The 25,578-nt window shown below is 38.8% G+C and overlaps 1 protein-coding gene across 3 annotated transcripts in view; it reads left to right on the top strand.

The window, feature by feature from the left end:
* The window catches only part of ATRNL1 (attractin like 1), a 747,612-nt gene that overhangs the window by 625,661 nt on the left and 96,373 nt on the right, over positions 1-25,578 (top strand). For 2 of the 3 annotated variants that reach the window (XM_070595592.1, XM_070595677.1), the window contains exon 28: positions 24,374-24,488. The exons of the other annotated variant lie outside the window; for it this stretch is intronic. In XM_070595592.1, coding sequence (XP_070451693.1) covers positions 24,374-24,488 — 115 coding nt within the window. The remainder of the gene's footprint in view (positions 1-24,373; positions 24,489-25,578) is intronic. 3 annotated transcript variants of the gene reach the window in all.

The following is a 25,578-nucleotide window of genomic DNA, read 5'->3' as shown; positions in this document are numbered from 1 at the left end:
CTTGTCATGAGCAGCTCTCTTTCTGTCCCTCCTCCTCTTTCATTTGTAAAGCAGAATTCTATTTCCAGGAAACACATTTTTAAAAATCCTAACATCTAGTTGAAGTGCAGAATAGGACGAGGTCGGGGAGGAAGCAATGAGGTTGTTTTACTAGGAGGTGAAATCAGAAGATGCTCTAACACTACGCTATTACCACAGCCCTAAATCGCATGTGGAAATGGCCTCCAGAATACAGCCCAATTTGAGGCTGCTCTCTTGTTATGATTTATGTAAATTCATTTTTAAGACCTGGGTAAGTTACCGCTCTTCCTCTGATCCTCACTCTGAAAATCACTGTGGTTTTAACATTGGCAAAAATTCCATAAATTATCGGAACATGAGATTCATTTTCCTCTTCATCATTTCATCTGTCACACATAAGTAAATGTCATCTTTACACCCATAACATTCACTCTAGTGCTGATAAGTAAGTTTTTGTTACAATAGAATATATTGATTGACTCCTTCAGCTGTGTGCCTCTCCACCTTTCCATGGTGTTTATGGCAGGGAGCCCCGTTACCTGAGTGCCCCAGAACTGTAATGTTTCCTTCGTCAGGATCCAGAAAGAAGATAGAGCCATCTTTTGGGAAAATCACTAATTTTCTGCAATACAAGTCAAGGCCTTGGATTTTCATGAGTTAATGACTGACCTCTGAAAGTTTGGTCTCTTCCTGATGAAGTCAGGTAGTCCTGAACCATATCACATCCAGTTACTGCAGTCTGTCAGAGGCAAAGGGTTTTGGTTCCAGTGTTTTCTCTCTCCAGTCCATTCTTCACAGTCTCTAGAGCTCTTCCCCAGATCCTCATCTGGAAAGCAGTCCAGAGTTGTGGTAAAGAGTGTGCACTCTACAGTTAGACTGTCCTGGTTCTATCACGTAATAGTTTTATCACCTCTGTCTCACCTCTCTGTGCCCCAATTTCCTCATTTTTTAAGGGGAGGATAAAAGAACCTACCTCATGGGTAGTCATAAAGATTATATGTGTCTGTATGTGTAATGTGCTTAGAAAAGTATCGAGCATGTAGTAAACTTTCTGTACAAGTTTGGCATTATTACTGTGCTATACCCAGGCTTAAAATCTTCTTTACCCCGCATCTTCCCAACCCTGCACCCAACCATGGCTTCCCATTACCTAAAAGATTCTTAAAGTTTTAAATCCTTGGGCTACAAATGGTTTAGAAGTCCCTTTCAGATCTATCCATACTCTGCCTTTCCAGCCATATCTCCCACCTTTTTCTTATTTATGACCTCTGTGTTTTAACCATGTCAAGCTGCATACCAGGCTCTCTCAGGACATCACACATAGTAAAAAATACTAGGCCTTTAAGACCCAGCTCTCAGGCCAATTACTCTCTTCTCTGGGAAGGTCCCTGCCCTAGCAGCTTGCCCTTGAACAGATAGGCAAGCTGTGTAGCCTAGTCCCTATTCTGTTGCATCATGACCTTTTATTTTCTTAGGTGTCTTTCCCACTGTAACTACTCCACCTGGTGAGCTCGGTGCTCAGCATCTAGAACACAAATCATAACAGAAATTAGTATATATGGACGTGAGATTTTAACTTTTATTGATTTAGCCTTGGGTCATTAATTGTTATACATCTTGAAGCCTTTTGCAAGGTTGGATTAATATGACATATACACATCTGTTAAAATCTTCTTGGAGAGCTGTTTCTGGGGAAACCATAGATGGTCGTTGCCATCCACGATTGCAGCACCAATGCATTTCCAGAAGAGGATCAACCAATATAGTGTCCCATTTTTTTCAGATCTGTTTGTCTCTGAATTTCTCTCAAGTTGCTGGACACTAGCATCCGCTATTCAGGTATCATATATCATGGAGGTATACTTTCTCAAAGTGAACACACCACAGGCAGATTCATTTATGACACAGGATGGGGGTGAGCATCATGGCCACCCCTCTCTTGTCAGAGCTCCAGAAAACAGTGCCGTTGCCTTAGAGGGACCCCCAAATTCTGAAGCTCTGATGGCATGACTTCGTCTTATTGCTTTATTAAAGATGTAACAACTAAACCCGTGATTGAAGAGCCAAAGGCCTGCAGCTCAGGCTCCAGTTGTATAGCTTACACTTCTGCAAGCTCTTTCAGGATAGAGAAGTTAGAACGTTGGCCTGTGCTCTGGGATTTCACAGTTTAAAATATGCTTTATTCATGCCTACAATTAATGTGTTATCTAAGCATACCAGTTTACCAGTTTGCTGAACATACCAGTTTGGCAAAAAATGCCGGCAGACCTCGAGCTGTCTCAGATTGTATTTCCCATGTTTTGTTGCATCAGTCTGAAGCCTTATGAGGTCAGAGGCAGGCTATCGGTTGATGTCAATGTTGATGATTATCCAAAGGAATGACCACATCATGAACATATTGCACAATGTGGTGTGGGTTTCACTTTTCCTATGGACAAAAGAATTCTGACAACATCCTAACAGCTGTACCAAACTGCTGCCGAGGATAAATATTAAATCAGAGAAGTGATGAGAGCACCCTCGTCAACAGAATGGCTTCCATATGCCACATGTTGGCATAGGTGAGGGATGACATAAGAGTGAAGACAGTTGTCAAATACTGACACAAGGGAACTACCTACCCTGGGTTCAGTGAACATGCAGGTGGTCAAACACGGAACCCAGACTAGCCTTAAGCAGCGGTCACAATGAAATCATGGCTAAAGAATGCTCCCATGGGGCTGCGTCTGAAGGCAACACCACCAGAGCTTGCTCAGATCCTTGCTCAGCACCCAGGAGAAGTGGACCACGGAGAACTGCAGCAGCCCAAATGGAGTGGAGGGCAGAGCCAGTAACGAAGGTTCTAACACAGGCAGAATGGAATGAATGCTTCAGGAAACACCAAGCCTGGCACGAGGCTCAGAACAGCAGACTGTGTGCAGCTGTCAAGGCTGTGTGGAAAGGCACTGTGGAAAATGGAAATCAAGGAAATAAAGCGGAGATTCTTCATGGCCTGTCAATTATTTTACTCTAAAGGACATTTCAATTGCAATGAAAGGTTCGAATAGACGGGTCGCTACAGTCACAATGTTTGCCTCTCACTCTGATGTATAGCACGGTGGCAGCTGTCTACCTGTTTATGTTGTTGTTTTCTAATTTCTCAGGGTTTTACTAATGTTTTACATTTCCGTATTCCTTGGGCGAGCTGAAATGATAGTCATTATATTTACTTCCCTAAAGTTTTTTACTGTTTCACCAGTCTGTTTGTGGGGGAGTTATTTGCTAATGTAACCTTCAAAAAGTCTATTAAATGGCTTCGAAGTGCAAGTAGTGAAATGTGTATGCATTTATCAGCCTATATAGGACACATCTAAGCGTTTCTGAGTAAATTTAAAAGAGTGCTACTAAATTCCTCTTTTTAAAAATGTGATGTCACATTATTAGCTTTCTCCACATTCCTAATGTTATTAGAAACTTCAAGATGTATATATGTTGACAGCATTTTTAGGGAGAGGACCTTGGGTTAAAGATAAAGAGTCCTAACTTCTGCACAGGGACTTTATTTTATTATCATCTTTTTCTTCAGTCTTCCTACCTGTAGACTTTCCCTCCGTAAATATCACATGAGGACCAGAGGCTAAAACAGAAAAAGTCAACACTAGATGGCCCTAGAAGATATACGCCGCATGGTTCAGCCTCTTGTCAGATTACCCTGGGAATATTCCTTAGCATTTACCACCGCACAGTGATGCCATCTCAGCCCACTTTTGTGGACTTTACATGACTAATGCTCCATAATTACATGATAAGAATTCATCTTGGTCTATGCTGTGTGAAACACTAAATATAGGGACTGACCCTATTCTACAGCAACTGGAAGAAGAGTTAGCTACTATTACTTAATCAGTAGATCTGCAACAAGATAATCCTTCATTGCTGCACAATTCTCCTGCCCTAATAATGACTAAAGCCTGCAGCTCTAACTGCATGTGTGCAGTGCCTGGTGCATTGTAGGTTCTCAGTGAATATTCGGTGTGTGGATGTACAAATGAACAAACAAAAGATTTTTCAGCAAAACCTAATTCATTTGGCCAAATGACCTAAGATTACGTAGAGATAGAGTTAAAACCAGAATAAATTCTTGTTTGCTCCTTATGTTGTTGAAAGTGGTTGAAGTAAGATTTGAGGCATCTCTTCATTAAGAATTCAGCAAGACCAACCTTCTCATTATATGGAGCAGCACACTGAGTAATAAGAAATCTGGCATGGCTACAGTATCTTGCACAGAGGCTATGCTCAATAAACATTTATTGAATGACTGTCTTGTTACCAAGACTTTGCGGCAATAAGCTTTAGAGGTTTTAGTCTGACCATCTGCTTGAGTGGGATGAGTTGTGATGATGATAGTTCAAATTAGGTTTGTGTTCACGAATTCCTAAAATTCAAGTGAGAGAGACGCAGACCCTCTGTCAGAAAATATTGCAGTACCTGGATATCTATTGCTTTTCAAATAAAAGGCACAGAGGTGGGACTATTTTACACTGATGGTTTCAGATGGAACCAGGAGCATTTGGAAACATATTGAAGAAGCTTCCACAATTGAATTTTTCCCCTTGGGGAACCTCGACCAAAGCTTCCTGGTCATTTCCCATGGAAAACTAGATGCCTTTGGCCTGTCGTGCGAAGATGGCTTTTTGATAGCCCTTCTGATGTCAGCTAATTTCTGTCCATCAGTCCTCACTGCTTGAGTGACTTTTCTCTAATTCTTTTGAAAATATGCAGATGGAAAACAGTAAAACACAGTTCAGGATTTGCCTTCTTAAATCATGGCTGTGAGCTAACTTAACACTCAGCCACACACGCTATCCTATCTATTGCTCCCTTCCCCCAACCCCTCATTCCTTCGCAGATTTCCTACCTGCATATTTTCTGGAAAAAAGTCAAGAAAGCCATTTGCTTGAATAAATACCCCTTATTCCCCTTGTTCACCATTTCACACCCAGATTGGTTTGTCAATGTTGACTTGTTTCCATTTTCTTGCTGTGATTCCACAGCCTAGAAGGTTCTCCCTAAGTGCCATTACTAACTGTTTACTACTGGGAGAGAAAGAGAGCATGAAAGACAAAGGATGCTGATGTGTGGTTCTCTCCCTTCCTAGCACCTCTTGCCCTCCTTCCTTTTATGTGTCTCCTTCAACCTCTCAATCTTACATCTTTCATGTTTACAACAGTGTACAGAATTGTTACAGGAGAGAAAACTTGAGATCTAGAAATTTTTTTCAACAGATTGTATTTGTCACTGTTCTGTAATAAATAGGAATAAGCGTCTTATAGATGAGTGCAAATTGTGGGCATGATAGAGTCCAGAGCCCATGTGATCTCATAAGAAAATTCCTCCAGTGGAAAGGACATTGGGGTGAGGTTAAGTCAGTATGAAAAGCAAACTAGTTGGGAAGGTGAGCATCTGTACAATGGAAAGCCCAGGAGTTGGTGCCTACCTGTTCATATCTTGCACCTGTTAACATAATATAGCATGTTTGTGTCCTCAAGTCTCTTAACATTCAGAGCCCTGATCTTCTCATTTGTAAGCTTTGGATAGTAAATACTCCTCTAAGCACCCCACAGAGTAGCTGTAAGGGTCAAGTGAGATTTTTAAGATTGGCCCTGAGCTGACATCTGTTGCCAATGGTTTTTTTTTCCTTCTTCTTCTCCCCAAATTCCATGTATATTCTAGTTGTGAGTGCCTCTGATTGTGCCATGTGGGACGCCGCCTCAGCATGGCTTGATGAGCAGTGCTAGGTCCGCGCCCAGGATCCAAACCAGCAAAACCCTGGGTCAACGAAATGGAGTGCGTGAACTTAACCACTACACCACGGGGCTGGCCCTGAGACTTTTTTTTAAGTGAAATTTTAAAGGCAACTGTTAGGTGCTAAAAAAAAAAAAAAAAAAAAAAATCAGCAGAGATTGTTATCACTGAAGGAGACACTTTAAAATTACTATAGCTACCTACTATTAACTGAAGGCATTCAGCAACTTTACAGCCAACACCAAGAAAAACAATATGATTAAATTCTCGGACAAATAGTAATTTCATCTTATTCAAATAGTCTTCTTCTGAGGTGATCTCAGAAAATATAGAGCTATTTACAGAGATTAATAAGTCATAACTTCCCTTTTATGAGGTAAATAGAGGGAAAAAAGCTAAAGTCATGGAAAATTTGAGGGCTTGAGGTTGCTAGAATTGGAGAAATTAGTTGATATTTCTGTTTTTAAAAATATTTAGGTTCTGTGGAAAGGGGACGTGGTCCTTTTTAAAATAAAACTGTAGTCTGGGTCAGAGAGCTGTCTGGGAGCCAGGGTAAAATGGAGAAGAACATAGCATTTTCTCACAATTGGCTGGTGCTGGTGGTGTTTGCCTGTGAGCCTCATCTTGCTCAGGAGCTACGTACGTTACGTCCTGCCTCCAGCACACCAGATGGGAAGACTGGCTCCTATTGCCAAGAACGAGGGTACAGTGCTGAAGGAGGGGTAGAAGACCTCTGTTTGGGGGTTCCTTCTACATTTCCTCATAACTTGACATTCTTTTTGCTCTTGTCTCATCCCTTCTTAGAAATCTCTGGGTTCTGAGCCTTGGGCTTTGAACAGCCACGTGTCCAGCTGTCTGCTGTGGAATCTCATAGCTTCTAGGTGCTCGTATGGAGAGAGGGAAAGAGCCAGGCATTAGAATAATGACAGATATGGGTTCTAGTCCTGACTCTTCCACTCACCTTGTATAGGCAAAGGAAACATTAGCTACTCAAAAAATGGTTATTCTTATTATGTATATCACTTCTAAACTCATAGTGACTTTATCCATTCTCCAGCTCTCTTTACTTATGCTGTCCTTGCTGGCTTCAAACCCACGCCTTCTTGATGCTTCGTCTCTGCCTCTCATCTGACCACTGACCCCTGGCTGCCCCTGCCCCAGCTCTGACAGTGACATGAATTATAGTTTCAGTGTACAAAGATGTATAGTTGAGAGATGCAGTTAAGTAGCAAGGTAATTCCCTTCTAAATGGAAAATGACCATCACAAGTATTTTCATGACGCAATATTTCATCTTAGTGAGTTTTTGAAAAAAATTCTTTCAAGACGTGTAAGAAAGGAAAGAAAAGGAAATTGAAATAGCAAACTAAGAATTTATTGCGTTCAATTATAATAAGTAGGCAAGTTAAAGATATCTCTAACAAGGAGAAAAAAAGGCTAAAAAATAATACAGCTGCCGTTTATTGAATGCTTACTCTGGGTCACACAATATACCAAGTGCTTTACCTAAGTTATCTAGTTTACTCCTTATAAAATCCCTAGGAGTTATTGCCACTATTGTTATCCCCTTTTTCCAGAAGAAAAGACTTGGCCTAGAACTGCTAGTCTCAGTGCCTAAAGTCACATGGTCTGTAACTGGTAGAGCAGGATTCACATTCAGTGTTGCTCTTCACAGTACAGTATGCTGAATCTGGAACCTGCCTGCAAGAGCTTCTCAAAGTCTATGTCACACCAGAGCTGCATAGTACCCCCTGGGCTGCTCCATCATAAATGAGAGGATTTAGTCTAAGTTCTAAGAGTAAGTTATTCTTATAGTAAACAAGTATAGTAAGTTGAACAGACCATTAAAGAATGACAAAACTAAGTAACAATAGCTAACATTTATTGGATATTTGCCATATGCCAGGCAGTATCCTAAATGCTTTTAAAGTATCAACTTGTTTTGTTGTCACAACAGCTGTTGAAGTAGACATTATAATTATTGCCACTTTATAGGTGAGGAAACTGAGCACAGAGAGTTAAGAAATTGGCCAAGTTCACACAGTGAAGTGATGGAGTTAAGAATTGTAGCATTGTAACAAAGGCCATACTTATCACCTTTATCCTGTACCAACTGCCTACATAATTATACTCCTGTATTTTAATTTCTTTGAATTCTAATATAAAATGTATTGTCTTTTTTTTTTTTTTTAAAGATTTTATTTTTTTCCTTTTTCTCCCCAAAGCCCCCCGGTACATAGTTGTATATTCTTCGTTGTGGGTCCTTCTAGTTGTGGCATGTGGGATGCTGCCTCAGCGTGGTTTGATGAGCAGTGCCATGTCCGTGCCCAGGATTCGAACCAACGAAACACTGGGCCGCATGCAGCGGAGCGCGCGAACTTAACCACTTGGCCATGGGGCCAGCCCCAAAATGTATTGTCTTTTAAGCCTGTGGTGGAAAGGTCTGCCTCAGAAGCAGCGGTGACCTGCCCTTCACCACTGGTATTTGATATCTGGATGATTCTTGGTAAGGGATGCTGGGGAGTGAATATTTCTTATCGAATGATTCTCCATGACTGTGCCCTGCCCATCCACTGGAGCACATCCCTTGTACAGCATAATGGACTTGCCTGTAACTGACCATTTTCCCTCTAAAGTTAAGTCAATTGCTGCCACTATGCTCTCAGGAGCCAGCCATCTGTCACATCTCTCCATCCCATATCCTCGGTCCCCTTCAAGAACTTGTCACCACAGTAGGCCTGTGGAGTCTGAGGTTGTATACTCAAACTTACCTCACTGCCATCCATTAGAAACTACTCAAAATTCCTTAGTCTTTTTATTGTGTTTTAGATTACATATTTTAAACTTTCTGGTCCCTTGAGCCATGTTATTTTAGATCCTCTAGTGTTGAGATTATACCTATATTTTTTCTGAACTTTTGGAAGCCCACTTTCCTAAGTACTAGTATGCTTGTCTGAATCCTTAACGCTCAGTGGCTCTCCTTTTGTGACCAAATTGCCTACTTCCCTTGCCCCTCAAACTCTTCCACCTTGCTTTCAGGAATTCAGTGTCATTAAGCAAACCCCTATATTTTCAGCCTTTCAACCAATTGGAATGTTCTCTTTACTTTTTGCTCTTGTTGAAACCTGGCTCTTCCCTGAGAACCTGCTTCCCCTACAGTTCTCTCAAATGGTGGTTCCTGTAGCCCCTATAGCATTAGACCTGGAAGTGGGTTGTCCTTTGAAGCTATTCCATCACTGCCTCCAGATACTTGATTTCATGTATCCTATTCTCTGACTCCTACCCTCTGCATTTCTGGCTCGCTTACTCTATTAACGTCTACTTCACAAATTCTTTGCTCTTCACTGGGACCTCAAATCCATAGACCCTACCACGTTTTCAGTGGTGATTGCTTCCCTCCTTACCTCTACTTGCCTTTCCTCTTATACACCTTGACCCACTTTGCCTCTCTCTTTTGCTCCTCTCTCCTCTCGTGCTTACTCTAGCCTTTGTTAAACCCAACTTGCCCAATTCTGTCTACTCCAGATCTGCACCCAAGCAGCAAAATGAGGTTGCAAAAGCAAAAATAAAAACCCCCATTTTTTAACTTTATGACCACAACTTTGACAAGTCCTACATTCCCAGAGTCAGTTCACTGGTCTTCTTGCTGGTGCTTGAATGCACGTTCCCAGTTCTTCCTGAATACCTTTGCTTCTAATGCTGCTTCTCCTTAGCCTCTAGATCTTCGCGTGGTTTCACTTCCTCACTTTATTCAGGTCATGCTTAAATTTCTCCTCCTCTAAGGCCTTCCCTGGTCGCCCTCTCTAATGTAGCACTCCTCATCAATCTTGGGCCCCCTTAACATGCTCTAGTATACTGCTTATCATTTATTCTTCTTTGATATCATATTACATATTTATTTTTTAATTACCCTTTTCTTTTCTATGAAGGGAAAGGTCCTATCTATCTTGTTCACTGCTCTATGATGCCTAGAACAGTCCTACTCAAAGAATGTGCTTAAAAAGTATCTGTAGGATGAATGAATTACTTTTGTCCAGTATTGTAAATCCTAAAAGAGCATGTCACCCTCTTGAAAGTTCTTAATTGCATTCCTGTTCATTTCTCTGCTGGTCAGAACCAGACCAGAATATTGGCTTCTTTATTCTTTTAGCTTGAGAAATGAAGCTGTCAACTAGTTAAGTTAGGTAATATGATCAGTTTCCACTTGCTTTGAACAGAATGACATTGCCAGCAGACATGTAGCTGGTGTTAGGTTTGGAAACTGTGTTAGGAAAGCATTGTCCTTGCTTTTCCCTTAATTGAACGTCTACGTTGTAGTACCACAGTTTCATTACCTCATACCTCATCCTAGTACCGTCTCTCAGTAGGTACTGAATTCTACCCTGGTGTGTATTTTCTTGCCTTACTATGATAGGAGCCAATCTTTATCAAGATATTGATGGAAACATTCTCTCAAAGAGTCTAGTTTTTTAACAGTAGTTTTTAGAACTAAAGGTGGCTTAAACCTGTTCTGGGTTCAAAAAAATCTTGTAATCTTGCTAATACTTGGAGCATATACTAGTATTTACCACAGTGTCTAGTAACTGCTTTTTGGTTCAACTATTCACTGTGCCCAAGGGAGTTCTCAACAAGTAGTAAGTGCTTAGTCAATAACAGTTGCCATTATTATTACTATTAGAGAAAAGCCACATGAATTTGTAGTTTACCAAAAGAGAATGTGACTTAGCAGGCAGTTCTCAACAAGTAGTAAGTGCTTAGTCAATAACAGTTGCCATTATTATTACTATTAGAGAAAAGCCACATGAATTTGTAGTTTACCAAAAGAGAATGTGACTTAGCAGGCAAACAGAAGAAGTTGGTATCTTCTATGTCATTCGTTCTGATGCCTTATAAAACCTCAGTGATGTTAATTATCTCATCTTCCACTGTGCCTGCATGCAAAATAAAGATGATGTCTTTCCCTGGAGGCTTCATGACTTAACAAAAAGTACGATACATTGAGTCATTTGAGAAATAAGTGTGAAGGGTTAGCAATGCTCACTCAGTTCTTTAGACTATTGGCCTAGCCATGGATTTAGCAGTGAGATCATAATTTTTTCCCCTTTTTAAAGAGAAAAATAACCATCAGAGTTGCTGGCCAAGATAGGAAAATTAAAGAGGAAAGTCATGGTCCTGAAGAGCAAGCATTCTTATGGGAAGATTAGCGTTGGCAATAATACAGCAGCTTCACAAAACCCTGTGAGAAACAAAAGTGAGCATGACCAGTAACCTTATCCAGACCGTAACATCGTGTACATAGGTCTGGCCAAAGTCACTTTCCTGGCTAACAAGGACGTTTTTCATTAGAATTATGAATACTGTAGTGGGGCTGGGATATGCTGCCCAGATCCCCCTTCAGAACTGAGCCTCTTATTTTAATAACTCACAGCTCAGTCCCTCCCCAGGAATTGCCCTCTGTTGAAAGAAGTTGCCTCACCCAACATTATGCCACTTCCCTGGGGATAGCCCACATCCATTGGGAACCTACATCCATTGGTAGGTTCCAAGGCTCAGCCCCTTGCCACAATTTGATACAACTCTAAAAGACCATCCCACTCAGGCAGAGGCCTTTGTTGCAAGTGCATCACAGATTAACTTCTCCCTCTGCCCATCTCTGCTTCTGTCACCCGGCACAGATGTTGTTCCTGAGGGTACATCCCTATAAACTTCCTGCACACAAATCTTGGAGTCTCAGAATCTGTTTCCTAGGAACTAACCTGGCATACAACATATACAGTGTCTACATTCTAAGGAGCAGTTATTGTGACTATTTCCAATTTTATGAATGTCATCAATTTTATGATGATCACAAAATTCCCATGACTAAGAGAATTTTCCCATTGACATTTGCCATGCTATGTGATTTGTGGCTTATTTCTCAAATGAGGGTAACTGGAACGACCCCCAAACAGGGGAAATACCCCAAGAGACTGGCATTAGTCGCAGTTTCGGTATTGTACTTCATGATCATTTCCAAAACAACAGAAAAACATGGCCACCAGTCAGTGTTCTCTGGCCATTCTGTTAGAGGTCAGATTGTGACTAGGGAGCCTATATTCATTTCCTACCACTGCCATAAGAAATTACCACAAAACTGGTGGCTTAAAACAACTAAAATTTATCTTCTCACAGTTCTGGAGCCCAGGAGTCTGAGATGTAGGTTTTGGCAGGATTATTTCCTTCAGGAGGCCCTGAGGGAGAATTTGTGCATGCCTCTTCATGGCTTGCAGTGGTGGCCGACAAACTTTGGCATTTGTTGGCCTGAGTTGCATCACTCCAATCTCTGCCTCTGTCCCCACATGGAGTTTGCTTCTGTGTGTCACCTCTGTATGGCCTCTTCTCTTTTTATAACAACACCAGGCCCGCCCTAATCCAGTTTGACCTCCTCTTAACTAATTATATCTGCAAAGGCCCTATTTTCAAATAAGGTCATATTCTGAGGTTCTGGGTGGGCATGAACTTTTGGAGGATATTCTTCAACCCACTACAGAGGCCATGTGAGGAAGCAAATAAGATTTGTGGCCCTGTTGGTACCTTTATTTGTGCTATGAATCTTTTAATTAACTGGCTGTCCTTTTTAAAGAAAACACAGTGAGCCAGATGTGTGCAGTGGGCTACACCCAGTGACAGAAGGCTCCTCGAAAGCTTAATCAATTAGATAATTAGTAGGACCAAGAGGGAGTTGGTAAAGCAGCAGGAGTAAAGCCAGAGGAAGGATCATTGCACAGACTCTGACCGTTAATTTTTAGTCCTACTGAAAAAGGAGCTTGGGGCAGGGGGGAGGGAAGGAACAGATTTGGAGAGATATTTTATTTGCTTTTACATACTTCATTTCCTAAAGCAAGCTCTGATGAGGTAGTTGAGTTCACACAATCAAATCATTTGCAGAAAAGGCCAAGAAGAATGCTATGTGACTATATTTAGTGTGGTCACATAAGGAGTCCACACATCTCAGGTCATAGATGGGGCAGCAAGCCTGTCCTGTGGGTTCCAGGATGACTGTGTGAGGACCCCATGGTTCTGCTAAAAGCATTCTCTGCCTACTGTCTACTTTCCTCACCTTTTTTTTCCCCTCTCAGCCTTCTTGATTATAAAATTAAGGAAATTTTAATCCAGCAAATAGCAGTGAAAGAGCTAGTGAGCAAAGAGGCTTCCTAGGCCACACAGAGACACATAAAAGCACACTTAGGAACCGTTTCTATGCATGTCCATCCGTAAGATAGTTTTCTCTTTGCTGTATAAGCAGAAAGGTTTCAGTAGAATATTTATCTTTTTTAATGGTTTTTGCCCCTGAGTTTTCTACCACTTTCTACCACTAGCGATCAATTATCTTCTCTAAAGTTGGAGCTTGGTTCCATCTTTAATGCACAGACATTATAATAGTGGTCCCATACTTTGGAACCAAGTCTAAGAGAATGAAAGTGCCCAGGAGGGAAAGATCAGAAAAGATCTGGACATATAAACCTCCCTTACTGCCCTACCATAGGTCACCAAAACAAAAGGAAAGGAAGCTATTAAGGTGGAACCAGATAAAATGGCTGATATTCAATTGGCTTTGACCAAGAAAAATGACTTTTGCCAGTAATTTGACCTAACATAAAAATTTTAACACCTACTTTTTGCCAGGCAGTATGCTAAATGCCTTATTCATATATTACCCTTTATAATGCTCAGAGTAACCTTGCAAGATTGGTCTTCTGAACTATTTTCCATATGAAGACGCTGAGGCATAGAGAAGTTAAATAATTTGCTCAAAATCCTGTAAGATTTGAACCCAAGTCTACTTCATGTGCAGTAAAGTCATTTGGACCTGATGAAGTATTTCTAGACTTTATAATAAGATAACTCCCCAACACTATTGTCAAAGTTCTTGAAATTAAAAAGACTACTCTGCCCACAATCTTCAAGGGACTTAGGAGGATTGTTACGAGCTGTCAGGAAGATGTCTGTGGAACATGGGATTGGTGATGTAGAAATTAGTCAGTGCATTGAATGATGCTGACAGGTCACAGCACACTGATTGCAATGGGGAAAAAGATGTTGGGGAGGATGAGAAAACCCCTTGAGATGAAGGTCACTTCAGTTTTTGCATTGCTGATAGATTTTACAGAAAAGCTACCATATTACCCACTGGCAGCTATGCAATCTTGAAGTTGCCTTTATATAAGGAGACAAATAAGCCAAAAGCAAGCTGGCACTGGTGGTTTCTTAGAAAAAAAGAAAGAACGAAATAAAGAAATCCCTAGTTATAGCTATAATGTACATATTCATACTTACATTAGCAATTCCATTGATCTTCAGTGTATTGTGAAAATTGGTATTCATAGTGGTGATCATGGAATAGCAAGACACTATTAATTTATGTTTAGTATATTATAATCTGGTTGAGAAGCAGAGAAATGGATATGTAAGAGATTTTACATTTACTAAAAAAAAAAAATACCCTAAAATAGCTAAGTCTTAGTCCTTATAGAGTTAATGTTCAGCTTTCTGGGAAAACTCTGTCATCCAGAATGACGCATGCTCTATGAGATCCAGGTAGGTTTTACTGTATCATAATTATATTCATGTTTTTGTAACAAGTCAAATAAGCTCTTTCATTCAGAGTTTTGTCCATGCTTTTGTTACTTATAATAGGCTGTGATGAGGATAATAATCATAGTAGAAAGTCATTTATTATGCTGGATCTATTAGCATTTGATTCCTCATTAAGAATATTGCCGTATCTGCACTTTTATTCTTTCTGCTGACAGTTAGTTTTCACAGTGCTTCTTGATTTCGTTTTATGATTGAAGTTTCAGAAATAAATGTTTTAATTTAATGTTCACTCAGTACAACAGATTTGACCAATAGTTTAATAAAAGAGCATTGTGAACTCCTGATACAGAAAGGTTTGCTGGTGTCCATTCGGGATGATTTTGCACCATGTCTTGGTGAAGGTTGCATGGAAGTCCACTGTGTGCTACACTTGTCAGGTTCCCTCTGAGCATCTAAGCATGACTTCCTAAGTGAGTAGTGATAATCCCAGTCTTGGCCAGGAAGAGTGCAAAGGGGCTGATGAGGGACCTGTTTCATCAAGGGCCCCAGTCTTCCTCTCTGGGCTCTTCCCATCCCTGTCTAGCAAGCACTTCCTAGGATCTCTCCCCAATGAACTTCTGGCAATTTCCCAAACAAGCTATGTGCCTTTACATCTCTGCAGTCACGATTTTCCTTCTGCCAGAAATCTCCATCCTTCCTCCTTCTTCTCGTGAACTCCTAGCCATCCTCTGCAAAATAAAGTCCTTTCCCAGGAGAACTATTAGTACCCTCTCCCCTTGCTCCACTCAGCAGGAGGCCCAGCACAGTTACTTTTCAATTGAATTGACCTATCAGCTGCATGGCTCAGGTCACGTTTTGCATTAATTACATCATGTGACATGGGACCGACAAACCTAGGGGCTAATACCGAGATCTTAATTTTCTAATTTCCTGTTGGTTTATACCTCTCTGCTATAGACTGAGCTTCTGTTTATAACTTTTTGCCACAAAATTTAGAGATTTACCTTGCGCACAATTTGGAAAAGAAACAACAAATACCCATTTATCCTGAAATATTTATTGAACACCACAGCCTTAGGTGTCAGGGCAAGTCTACTCTATGTAGCACATAATGCTCACGGTCAGATCAGACGCCTTGATAAAAGCAGGGAACAAAAATGTGAAAAATAGACAGGTACTCACTGGCAGTGTTGATGTGACATGTGTGGGAAGTTTGGCTTGAGATCAGATTTTCCCTACCCTATAAACCATTAATAAAAGACTCTCCTGGAGGCTGAATTTCTTAATTAATTCATTTCAAACCATTAACAGAGATTTTTAAAGTATAGTCCCTCCCTCAAATAACTTACTTTTGAGTTTAGCATATTTTTCAGATGGAACAGAAAACAATTCTAAAGTAAAGTGGGAACTAGGCAGGCTGGCATAATGATGATAGCTGACTTTTACCAAATACTGCATGACCTATCTATCTATCTATCTATCTATCTATCTATCTATCATCTCTATCTATCTATCTAGAGGTGATAGATAGATAGATATCTCCTCTAATCCTCATAACAACACTATGAGGAAGGTATTGTAAGCTTCATTTTACAGATGAGAAACTTGAGGCACAGAGAGGTTAAGTGGTTTGACCAAGGTCTCACTTAGATGGATGAGAGAGCAGGGCCTTGAACTCAGGCAGTGATTGCTAAAGGTTGTTCTCTTAACCACTACATTAGACTTCCTCTTAATGGCTACAACAGGAAAAATGATTTCCTCCTAATTATTGAGATAAAGTAGAGCGAGGAGGTCCTGGAGTGGCCTAGGATGACCTGGGATGACCTGGGATAGTGAGTTTTGACCCAGATCTTGCAGAAATGGTAGATGTTGGCAACTAGTCCGGGCGGATGGGAGGTCCTGAACAAAAGCACAGGACTAAGCGTAAGCAAGACGGGAAGTCAGTTGATTTGGCAGGCACACTTGTCTCCCACACTTAGCAGTACTTCTCAAGATCAGAAGGGATGGTCCCAATTTTGAAATTAATATACGAAGTATAGTAGTTAGGTTGTATTTTGCACTGGAGAAAAGTACAGGTTGTTAAAATCTCATTATGGCAATTATTTAGTAGATAATCTATTTTAAATTTTTGAAAAATACTATCAGGAATCAACTTTTTTTTTTTTTTTTTTTTTTTAAAGATTTTATTTTTTCCTTTTTCTCCCCAAAGCCCCCTGGTACATAGTTGTGTATTCTTCGTTGTGGGTTCTTCTAGTTGTGGCATGCGGGACGCTGCCTCAGCGTGGTCTGATGAGCAGTGCCATGTCCGCGCCCAGGATTCGAACTAACGAAACACTGGGCCGCCTGCAGCGGAGCGCGCGTACTTAACCACTCGGCCACGGGGCCAGCCCCTATCAGGAATCAACTTTTAAAGATAATCTGTTCAAAGTCACCTCCTATTAGCATTCATATTTATTGACCAACTCAGGGTAAAGCATGATTATACAATATCTCAAAAAGAGATAATATCCTCTTTTTCTGGGACCTAAATACCTGTGAAAAGATAGGTGGTAAAACTACAGCTGTCACAATCCAGCCTGTTCATTCCCCAAGTCAGTAGCACACAATTGAAATAAAAACAAAACTCAGTTAAACCAGTTATTATACTGTAAATATAAACCTCAAATAGGTGTGTATATGAATGTGTGTGTGTGTGTAGTGAGGGATTTTGAACAGAAATTGAACATGGAGGCATTTCAACAAAGGAAAAAATATTTGGTACCATATGAAAATTAAGTTTACAATCGGACTGTGGAAGCTCAGGGGCAGCATACAGATTGTGTGAATATTATATTTTATTCCTTTACCTATTCCCACATGTAATACTTTATTCTCTTTGAATTTGCCTCTAATGTAATTTAACCCTGGTTTTGAGAGTGTCCATCAGCTTAATTTCTCTTATTAACGTGAATTCTTCTCCTAGCGAATAAAGCTAGCTAATGTGTTTTTTCCCTTTATCGTTTCATGCAAAGCAAATAGTAATTAAGGAAAGAATATGATTTTTATTTTCATTTTTTCCCAAGTCTAAGCAGTGAAATCAGAGAATCTGTTTTCGAGATCTGGAATCTTGGTATTTGTTGATCCTATGGAATCAACACACTTGATTAGCTGTGAGCCAAGCCATCAGGCTGACTTAATTTGATGCTCAATAAATTAATTCTATTTTACTAATATGACTAAAAACTAAATTTCATATCAACATAAACACTCATTAAACTGCAAATACCAAGTTGTGCAAGCTGCTTAAAAAAGACTTGTTTTTATTTATAGATGGATTCTGATAAGAATAGCATTAAAAGTGTTTTAATAGGGAAATGTTAGAGTGATTAATGTGTAGTTGTTTGCATTTTTAATATTTCACTCATATATCCGATTAGTATTTGTGCATACTGTCAGACTTTATTCTGTCCTTGTCAAAACACTTATTACTGCTGACAGGTATAACATATCCACATTAATCCTTAATTCCTTGATTCAATTTTCTAATTGCCTTTTTGGCATGCAATGGTAGCCATTTAGTCTTATGTGATGTATTCATCATATGGTATAATAAATGTGCTTTAAAAATTAAATGTGTCATTTAAAGAACAGGAAAAAAAATTACTAAGGATTGGAAATTTCAAATTTCACTGTACTTAGACAAAGTATTAGATATTGGTATGTCACACGTTCTGGAGGTTGTTCATAAATCATAGTCCCAGAATGTTAAAGGGACCCTAAAAATCATCCAGCCTACTTGTCCATTTTCCAGTTGGGGAAATTGACTCAGTAACATAACAGATCAAACCACCAGGCAGTCGCAGAGCTGGTCCTCGAACTCGAGTTCTGAACCCTGGTCAGAAATGGGGCAGGTGTAGGCATATAATTTTTATAACTGACATTTTAATTTGGTTCCTATTATTAATAGCCAAGCTGAGAGAATGAGGGACTCCTTGGCTTCTTAAGCTATATTTTTTAGCAGTGTCATATAGTGGTTAAGAACCGAGATACTAGAATCAGACAGATCTGAGTTCCAATCCTGGATCTGCTCCTCCCTGTCTGTGTTAGCTTCGGAATATTATCTGATTTCTGTGAATTTCAATTTCTTCATCTGCATAAAATATAAAATAACACAATAATGCCTGTAAAATGCTTAGCACAGCAAATTGGTACCTAGTAAGTATTCAATAAATGTTAGCTAATATTATTTTCAGTTTTATTCTCCTTTTAATACCATAATTTGGAAAGGAACTATCTCACCATGTAACGATTTCATTTATTCTTTCATTCACTCCTTCACTTACCATAAGCAGAATGCACTCCAGTAGCTATAGGTCAGGCAAAGAAGAATACAACATGATATCTGCCTTGGAGGAGAAGGAATCTAATAGGACATACAGCATGTACATCAGTGCTTATAGTAAAACATTGGGAGGTAGCACAGGCCTGTTGTGCTTAGGCATTTCAAAGAGTGGAAGTGAATACAGAGACAATAGAGATGAATAAGAAACTGGACCTGCCCTCAAGGAGCTGGTTTCACTGCGAAGATAGGACATTTACCCAAGTGTCATTCAAGGTAGAAAATAAAGAGGACCATAAAAGGTACAATAAAGAACTAAAGAGGGAAAGACTAAATACTTCTGCCCAGGGAGGCCTTCATGGATGAGTTGGCTTTGAGGTGTGTATAATTTTAGGAAAGTAAGAGAGCCCTGTAGGAAGGATATCCTAGACAGTAGGAATATTATGAGAGAGGAAGGCACAGATTCCAGACACCCTGGGCACAGTTGTTGGACAATGAGCACTTACATTGACTAAAACGTGGAGCTTGTGCAGATTAAAGGATGAAGTTTGATGAGTGGGTGGACACAGAGCCTGGCAACCCTGAAATGCCATTTTGGACTCCATTTTACAGAGATTGCAAAGTGACAGCCCTCAGACCATTTTGTTTCATAGATATGTTCTTTTGGCAGCAAAAATTTTGAGATTTAATGTCTTTAAAGAAATCTCCTACATCTCAGTTCTTTGTAGTGCCCACCACTTTTTACTGTCTCATTCTAGAAGTTAAGACAGTCCTCTTACCTATTATAGGCAGTGCGCCTTGCAGTTAGGCATACAAGCCCAGAAATTAGACTACCTTGTCCGAAATCCTGGTTTTGTCACCTATTAGGCCTATAACCTTAGTTACGTTACTTAAACTTTTTGAGCTTTAGTTTCATCATTTGTAAAATGAGAATAGTGCCTACCTCATGGGGTAGGATTAAACCCATGTAAGCATGTAGCGTAGCACAAGGCATACTGTAAGCACTTAAATGTTAGCTTTTATTAAATTACCCTCCTGGGCCTTGAAGGAGTTTAAGTTTGCAAGCCCTCCCTTGAAACTGCTGAAAGTTTTTGAGAAGGGAAATAACATCTTTTTAATCTTTTGAGTACTACCCTATTGGACCAAACTCTGCTAAATTGCAACGACTAGTCCAAGGACATCAGATAATTCTGTTAAATCATCAGCTGCTGGGGTTAGGGTTTCCAGTGATAGATGTTAGTGGGATTTCTAGAAGTCAGTCACTCCCTCATTCACTCATTTTCTGAGAAGGCCAGTGGAGGGGGGAACAAGTAAGTAGCCAGCTTTGTCCATTGATATCTTTCAAACATCCAGCAATTCTAGTAGCAGCAGTTTGCCAGGATAGATCTTAGGTTTGAATGGTTGGCTCACATTCAGAACATGTCATTATGAACTTTAAGAACTGTAATCTTGAAAATCCTTATGATTCCAGAAGCTTCTCTGGTAACTTGATTGTCTTTTAATAGCTAAAAAATGGAAAGAGTTTAACATAGAATTGCTACTCCCAAAAACAAGAACTTGAAAATATGAGTACAGTGGTTTCAGAAACACTTGGAGTGAACAAAACAAGTCTTTTGTAAAAGTGTTGTATGCTTAGTAAACAAGAACTGCTAATTACGTAACTGTCGGTGATGTTTTCTGGCACGGTCTAAAACCAGCTTCTTGCGGTACAACAAATATGAAAATGCCTGGAAGTAAATCACAGTTGCTAAGTGCTGTGGGCAAACAAACCTGTGCCTTATCTCATTCAAAGGCAGCCATGGAAAATGCATGATAAATTGCACAGTTCAGTGAGCATGTTATGTCATTGTGAAATGACTGATTCATGGTTATGTATTTATCACTAAACAACTGACAAACCTGAAGGTATCAGAAATATTATCCATGGGCTTTTGCTATTTTCTGTTGCAAAAATTCAAATGCTATAAAGTATTTTTTTCTTTTGTATTTAAAAATCTGTATTGAAAGTGAGATTTGCCACAAATTCTTTGAAATAATTTTTCAAATTATGTGAGTTCCTGCCAGAAGTGTCAAAGAGCCTGTGCTAGTCACTAATATTTTAAACATAATGAATAATTCATATTTTTGCTAATATCCTTTTATGAAAATTGTATAGCTAAAAATAGACAAAGTTGTAAGCCAATTTGATTTTAAAGTAGAATTATAATTTCCTTTCATATAGCTTATCAATATAAAGAAATTTATGAATATTTTCTGTACAATAGCAGTAGAATTAAGAGTGAGAGCATTATTGTAAGGAAGATTTTACAGAAGTGGCTTTTATGCAAGCATAATTCCTTTTCCATGGTCAAGATATTTTACTGCTGTCTTTATCTGTTGCTGAGTCTCATAAGTTTAAAGTATTGAATAATTAAGCCATTTTCCACCTGAAGTTTACAGTTAGTTTTTGCTAATTTCTCTCTCAGTTGGTGCTTTTGACATCAGCACTTGATGTTTAAAACCCTTTCTTGTAGTGTTAAATACAGCAGAAAGGTAACCTAACAACGCAATCAACAGATGTATTCTCAAATTGCTTCTTGTTTTTCTAGATCCTCTAAACCAAGAACCACTGTTTCGCAGCCATTGTGGTTTTTTGTTTCGTTTTGCTGTAATCATAAAATTCTTGTCTTCTAATTTTTGTAATCAAGTATTTTCACATGACTTTGGATATTTTGAATAGTGCCAGTTATTGCATCAAAAGCTTAAAAACAAAACAACAAAGAAAACCTTGCCTGATGGTAAAAATGATAAATTATTTCTAGGCATACTAAAAGGGGTTTGGGTTTTTCCAATGTATTACCATCATTTAAACCAGAATTCATTTTATTTTCTCCTAGTATATTTTAACCAATTGACCTTTACATATACTTTGCATTTATTAAATTAGAATAAACTTCAGTAGCCTGGAAATATGGTTCAAAACATTCATAGTATTTTTCTTTTAGCCTCGAAATATGACAAGCCTATTCTCTAAATATTTACATCATTAGAGATTATCTATGTACTTATGCTGATTCTGACTTAACGTTTTCAAAAATATTTCTGTTAAATTAAATGTAAGCTTTAAAGTATAAACCATAGATCATGCAACTTGATACAAGTATTGCAACATGGCTTACAGCATTTTCATGGAAGATTTTTATGCCCTTTATTTCTACCACCATGGCCACTTTCACCTTTATATGGAAAACTCCCAAAATATATCTGTATGAAGATAATTTTAAAACATGAGATTTATGTTGCTATAAAGGAGAAATCCTTTATAACCACATAAAACCGTTGTCACCAGAAATTTCAGTCTAAGTTTTACATGAAAGGGAACATATTTTATCTTTAATGCCTCGTTAAACTTTCTGGAAACGGCAGTATTCTAAACTATTCTAGGTGAATGACTACACATGTCTGTATTCCTTCTGAAAAGTTCAAATATCATCAGTGAAAAAAAGCTAAACAAATCATTTGTTCTAATAATTAAAGCTGTGGTATTTTTTCTTCTATTTAATTTTGCCTTTATGCATAGATAATTGCTTTGATATGTGGACTATGTCTCACCTGTAGTTTTTTGAGCAAAATAGCCTAAACCACCATTCCCAGGCTAAAATGATACCCACACTGTTTCAAAGGTGACTTTGTATTTAAAGCCAAATTCCTTGTGTGTGTTTATGTCCACACTTGTGTGCACAGATTATGTGTTCACATGTGTGATTGCACATGTGTTTCTGGTTGCATGTGTGTAGGTGCATGTTTGTTTGTACATGCACACATATGATAAACTGCATCGTATGGTTAAGAACATGGACTCAGGAGGCAGCCTGCCAGATTATAAATCCCAGCCCTGCTACTTCCTAGTGATGTGAATTTGAGCAAGTTTTTTTTTTTTTTTAAAGTGGTGGTACTATTTTATTTATTTATTTTTAATTTTTATTTTTTTTGGATGTACCCCATATTTCGAATTCTGTATACATTACATCATGTTCACCACCCAAACTATTTTATTTATTTATTTTTTTAATTTTTATTTTTTTTGGATGTACCTCATATTTCGAATTCTGTGTACATTACATCACGTTCACCACCCGAACACTAATTATAGTGCATCCCCTCACATGTGACCCTAATCACCCCTTTTGCCATCCCCCCTCTCCCCTTCCCCAATGGTAACCACCAGTCCAAGTTTTTTCAACTTCTTGCTTCGGTGTTCTCATCCTACAGGGTTGTAAGATTTAAAAGTTTCTGTATTTAAAGTATTTTGAACACCTAATCCATAGTAAGTACTTAATAAAATACTAGCTATTACTGTTATAATCATTATCTTATATTCATTTACTCTATTTTATTCCTAGTCAAATTATTTATACAAATGCATTGGTGGGTGATTATTACATATCTATTTAATGAAGTTTAAAGATATGCCAACAGGAAATTTTGGATTGTGATAATTTAATTAGATAAATTGTGTTATATACTACATCATTGGTGACAGTAAACAATTGCAAAAAAGCAAAAAAAGTTGCATAATTTGTGGCTTACAGACTGTACATTAAGTATAGTGAAATGCATTCATTTATTCAAATGTAGGCCTATTGCACATCACACTGTGCCAGGATATAGTGCAAAAATGACACATGGTACCACATGATCCAGCAATCATTCTCCTTGATATTTACCCAAAGGAGCTGAGAACTTATGTCCACAGAAAAACTGGCACAAGGATGATAGTAGCAGCTTTATTCATAATTTCCAAAACTTGGAATCAACCAAAATGTCCTTCCATAGGTGAATGGATAAATAGACAGGTATATCCAGACAATGGAGTATTATTCAGCCCTACAAAGAAATGAGCTATCAAACCATTGAAAGACATGGAACAACCTTAAATGTATATTTTTAAGTGGAAGAAGTCAATCTGAAAAGGCTAAATACTATATGATTCCAACTATATGACGTTCTGAAAAAGACAAAACTGTGGAGAAAGTAAAAAGTTCGGTGGTTTCCAGGTGTTGAGGGTGGAGGGAGGGATGAACAGGCACAGCACAGAAGATTTTTAGGGCAGTGAAACTACTCTGTATGGTAGTATAATGGTGGATACATGTCATACATTTGTCCAAACCCATAGAATGTACAACTCCAAGACTGAACCCTAATGTAAACTATGGACTCTGGGTGATTATGAAGTGTCAATGTAGGTTCATATATTGTAACAAATGTACCCCTTTGGTGGGGAAGTTGATAATGGGGGAGGCTATACATGCATGGGGGCAGTGGGTATATGGAAAATCTCTATACCCTCCTCTTAATTTTGCTGTGAACCTAAAACTTCTCTTAAAAATACAGTCTATTAAAGAAAAAACAAGCTAAAAATAGCACAAAGCAAAGAGTACTGTTCAAAAATTGCAAAAAATATGTACCAACATAAAATACTCCAAGAAAACGGTCTTCTAAATGTTAATGACCATCACTACAAAAAAAACTACGTTACTGTAATAAAATATTCAGTTGAACTATTAAAAAAACCCAAAACATCCTGTGTCCCCAACCACTAGGAATGTATAGGTTGACTGAAGCAGAGATAGGAAAAAGTAAAATAGCTGGGTCACATCAATTGTGAAGATTGAAAATAGGTTTTCTTTTTCAGGGGGCGCCCAAACCTATAGCCATTGAACCGTGTGCTGGGAACAGAGCTGCTGTTCTGACTGTGTTTCTTTGTCTACCGCGAGGATCATCAGGTGCCCCTCCCCCTGGGCAGTCAGGTAAGCAGAATGAGGAGCCATCAGCAGTTAAGCAAAACATGTAGACTGAACAGAAGAAATAAACAATACTATCAAATAGCATAGTAATGATATTTATATGGTTCCAATTTAGAGCACAGTAAAATTTTATTAGAATACAAACTTTTACCCAAATATCTCGATTTGTGCATTGCTATAAATTCAAATTTGCCAGTGTTTCTCTTAAAAAAACATGTTGAGTCTGTGTGTGTGTTTGTACATTATATACACGTATGTATGTTCACACACACACCCCAATTTGATGTTGTAATTAAGGTGAGAAATCTCACTAGCAGGGCAGACAAGTTCTCCACCCTTTAAGGGCAGCCTCTTTTCTCCCAGTACGTGTGTCAAATAGGATGCCAAATTATAAATATGATTAGAAGTTTGCTTTGTAAATATAGAACCAAATTAGGGAACTTACTTGCATGTTTGGACTGTTTAGAGGCATCAGAGGATGATAGCTTGATGTAACCATCTCACTATGATTAGGATATGGTCTTGCTGTCACCACCAGACAGGCGGAGCTCATGGGCCAGGGAATCCTCTCCTTTAGATGGGCATAGCCAGCCTTTCCTCTGATTGTCTTCTCCCTACATGAAAAGCATATTTTGAATTTTGGGGTAGCTAAATATATCCTATTAGTGATCCTCTCATTGCCGTGATGTTGTCCACATTGTAAACATGCTCGATGTTAAGTATAACTTGTCATTAAATCACAAATCATGCTTATTCTCTCTTTTTACACATCCTATTTAATCTGCTTATAATTTCTAATTTTTCTGTCTCCTGACTGTTTTCTCTAAACAACTTTTAGTGAAATGGATGCTTTTTGAGGGTAAGGGTGATTTCAAATCTATCTTTTTCTTCAATTCCGCTTAAGCATAAAACACAGTGCCAGAGATCTAGCAGGTTTTCAATAACAGTAATCGATGATGAACTCTCCTCTCTGCTTATTTTATCTTTTCTTGACTCCCTAGTTAGCTGTGACCTTGCTCCTCACTTTCTTGATTTGTGTCCAACCAGACACGAAAGTGGAAGCTACACTACTTTATCTCTTATAAACTTAAGA

Source organism: Equus przewalskii, chromosome 1 (genome assembly GCF_037783145.1).
Source record: "Equus przewalskii isolate Varuska chromosome 1, EquPr2, whole genome shotgun sequence".
NCBI lineage: Eukaryota > Metazoa > Chordata > Mammalia > Perissodactyla > Equidae > Equus > Equus przewalskii.
This window is presented reverse-complemented; position numbering and strand designations above follow the sequence as displayed.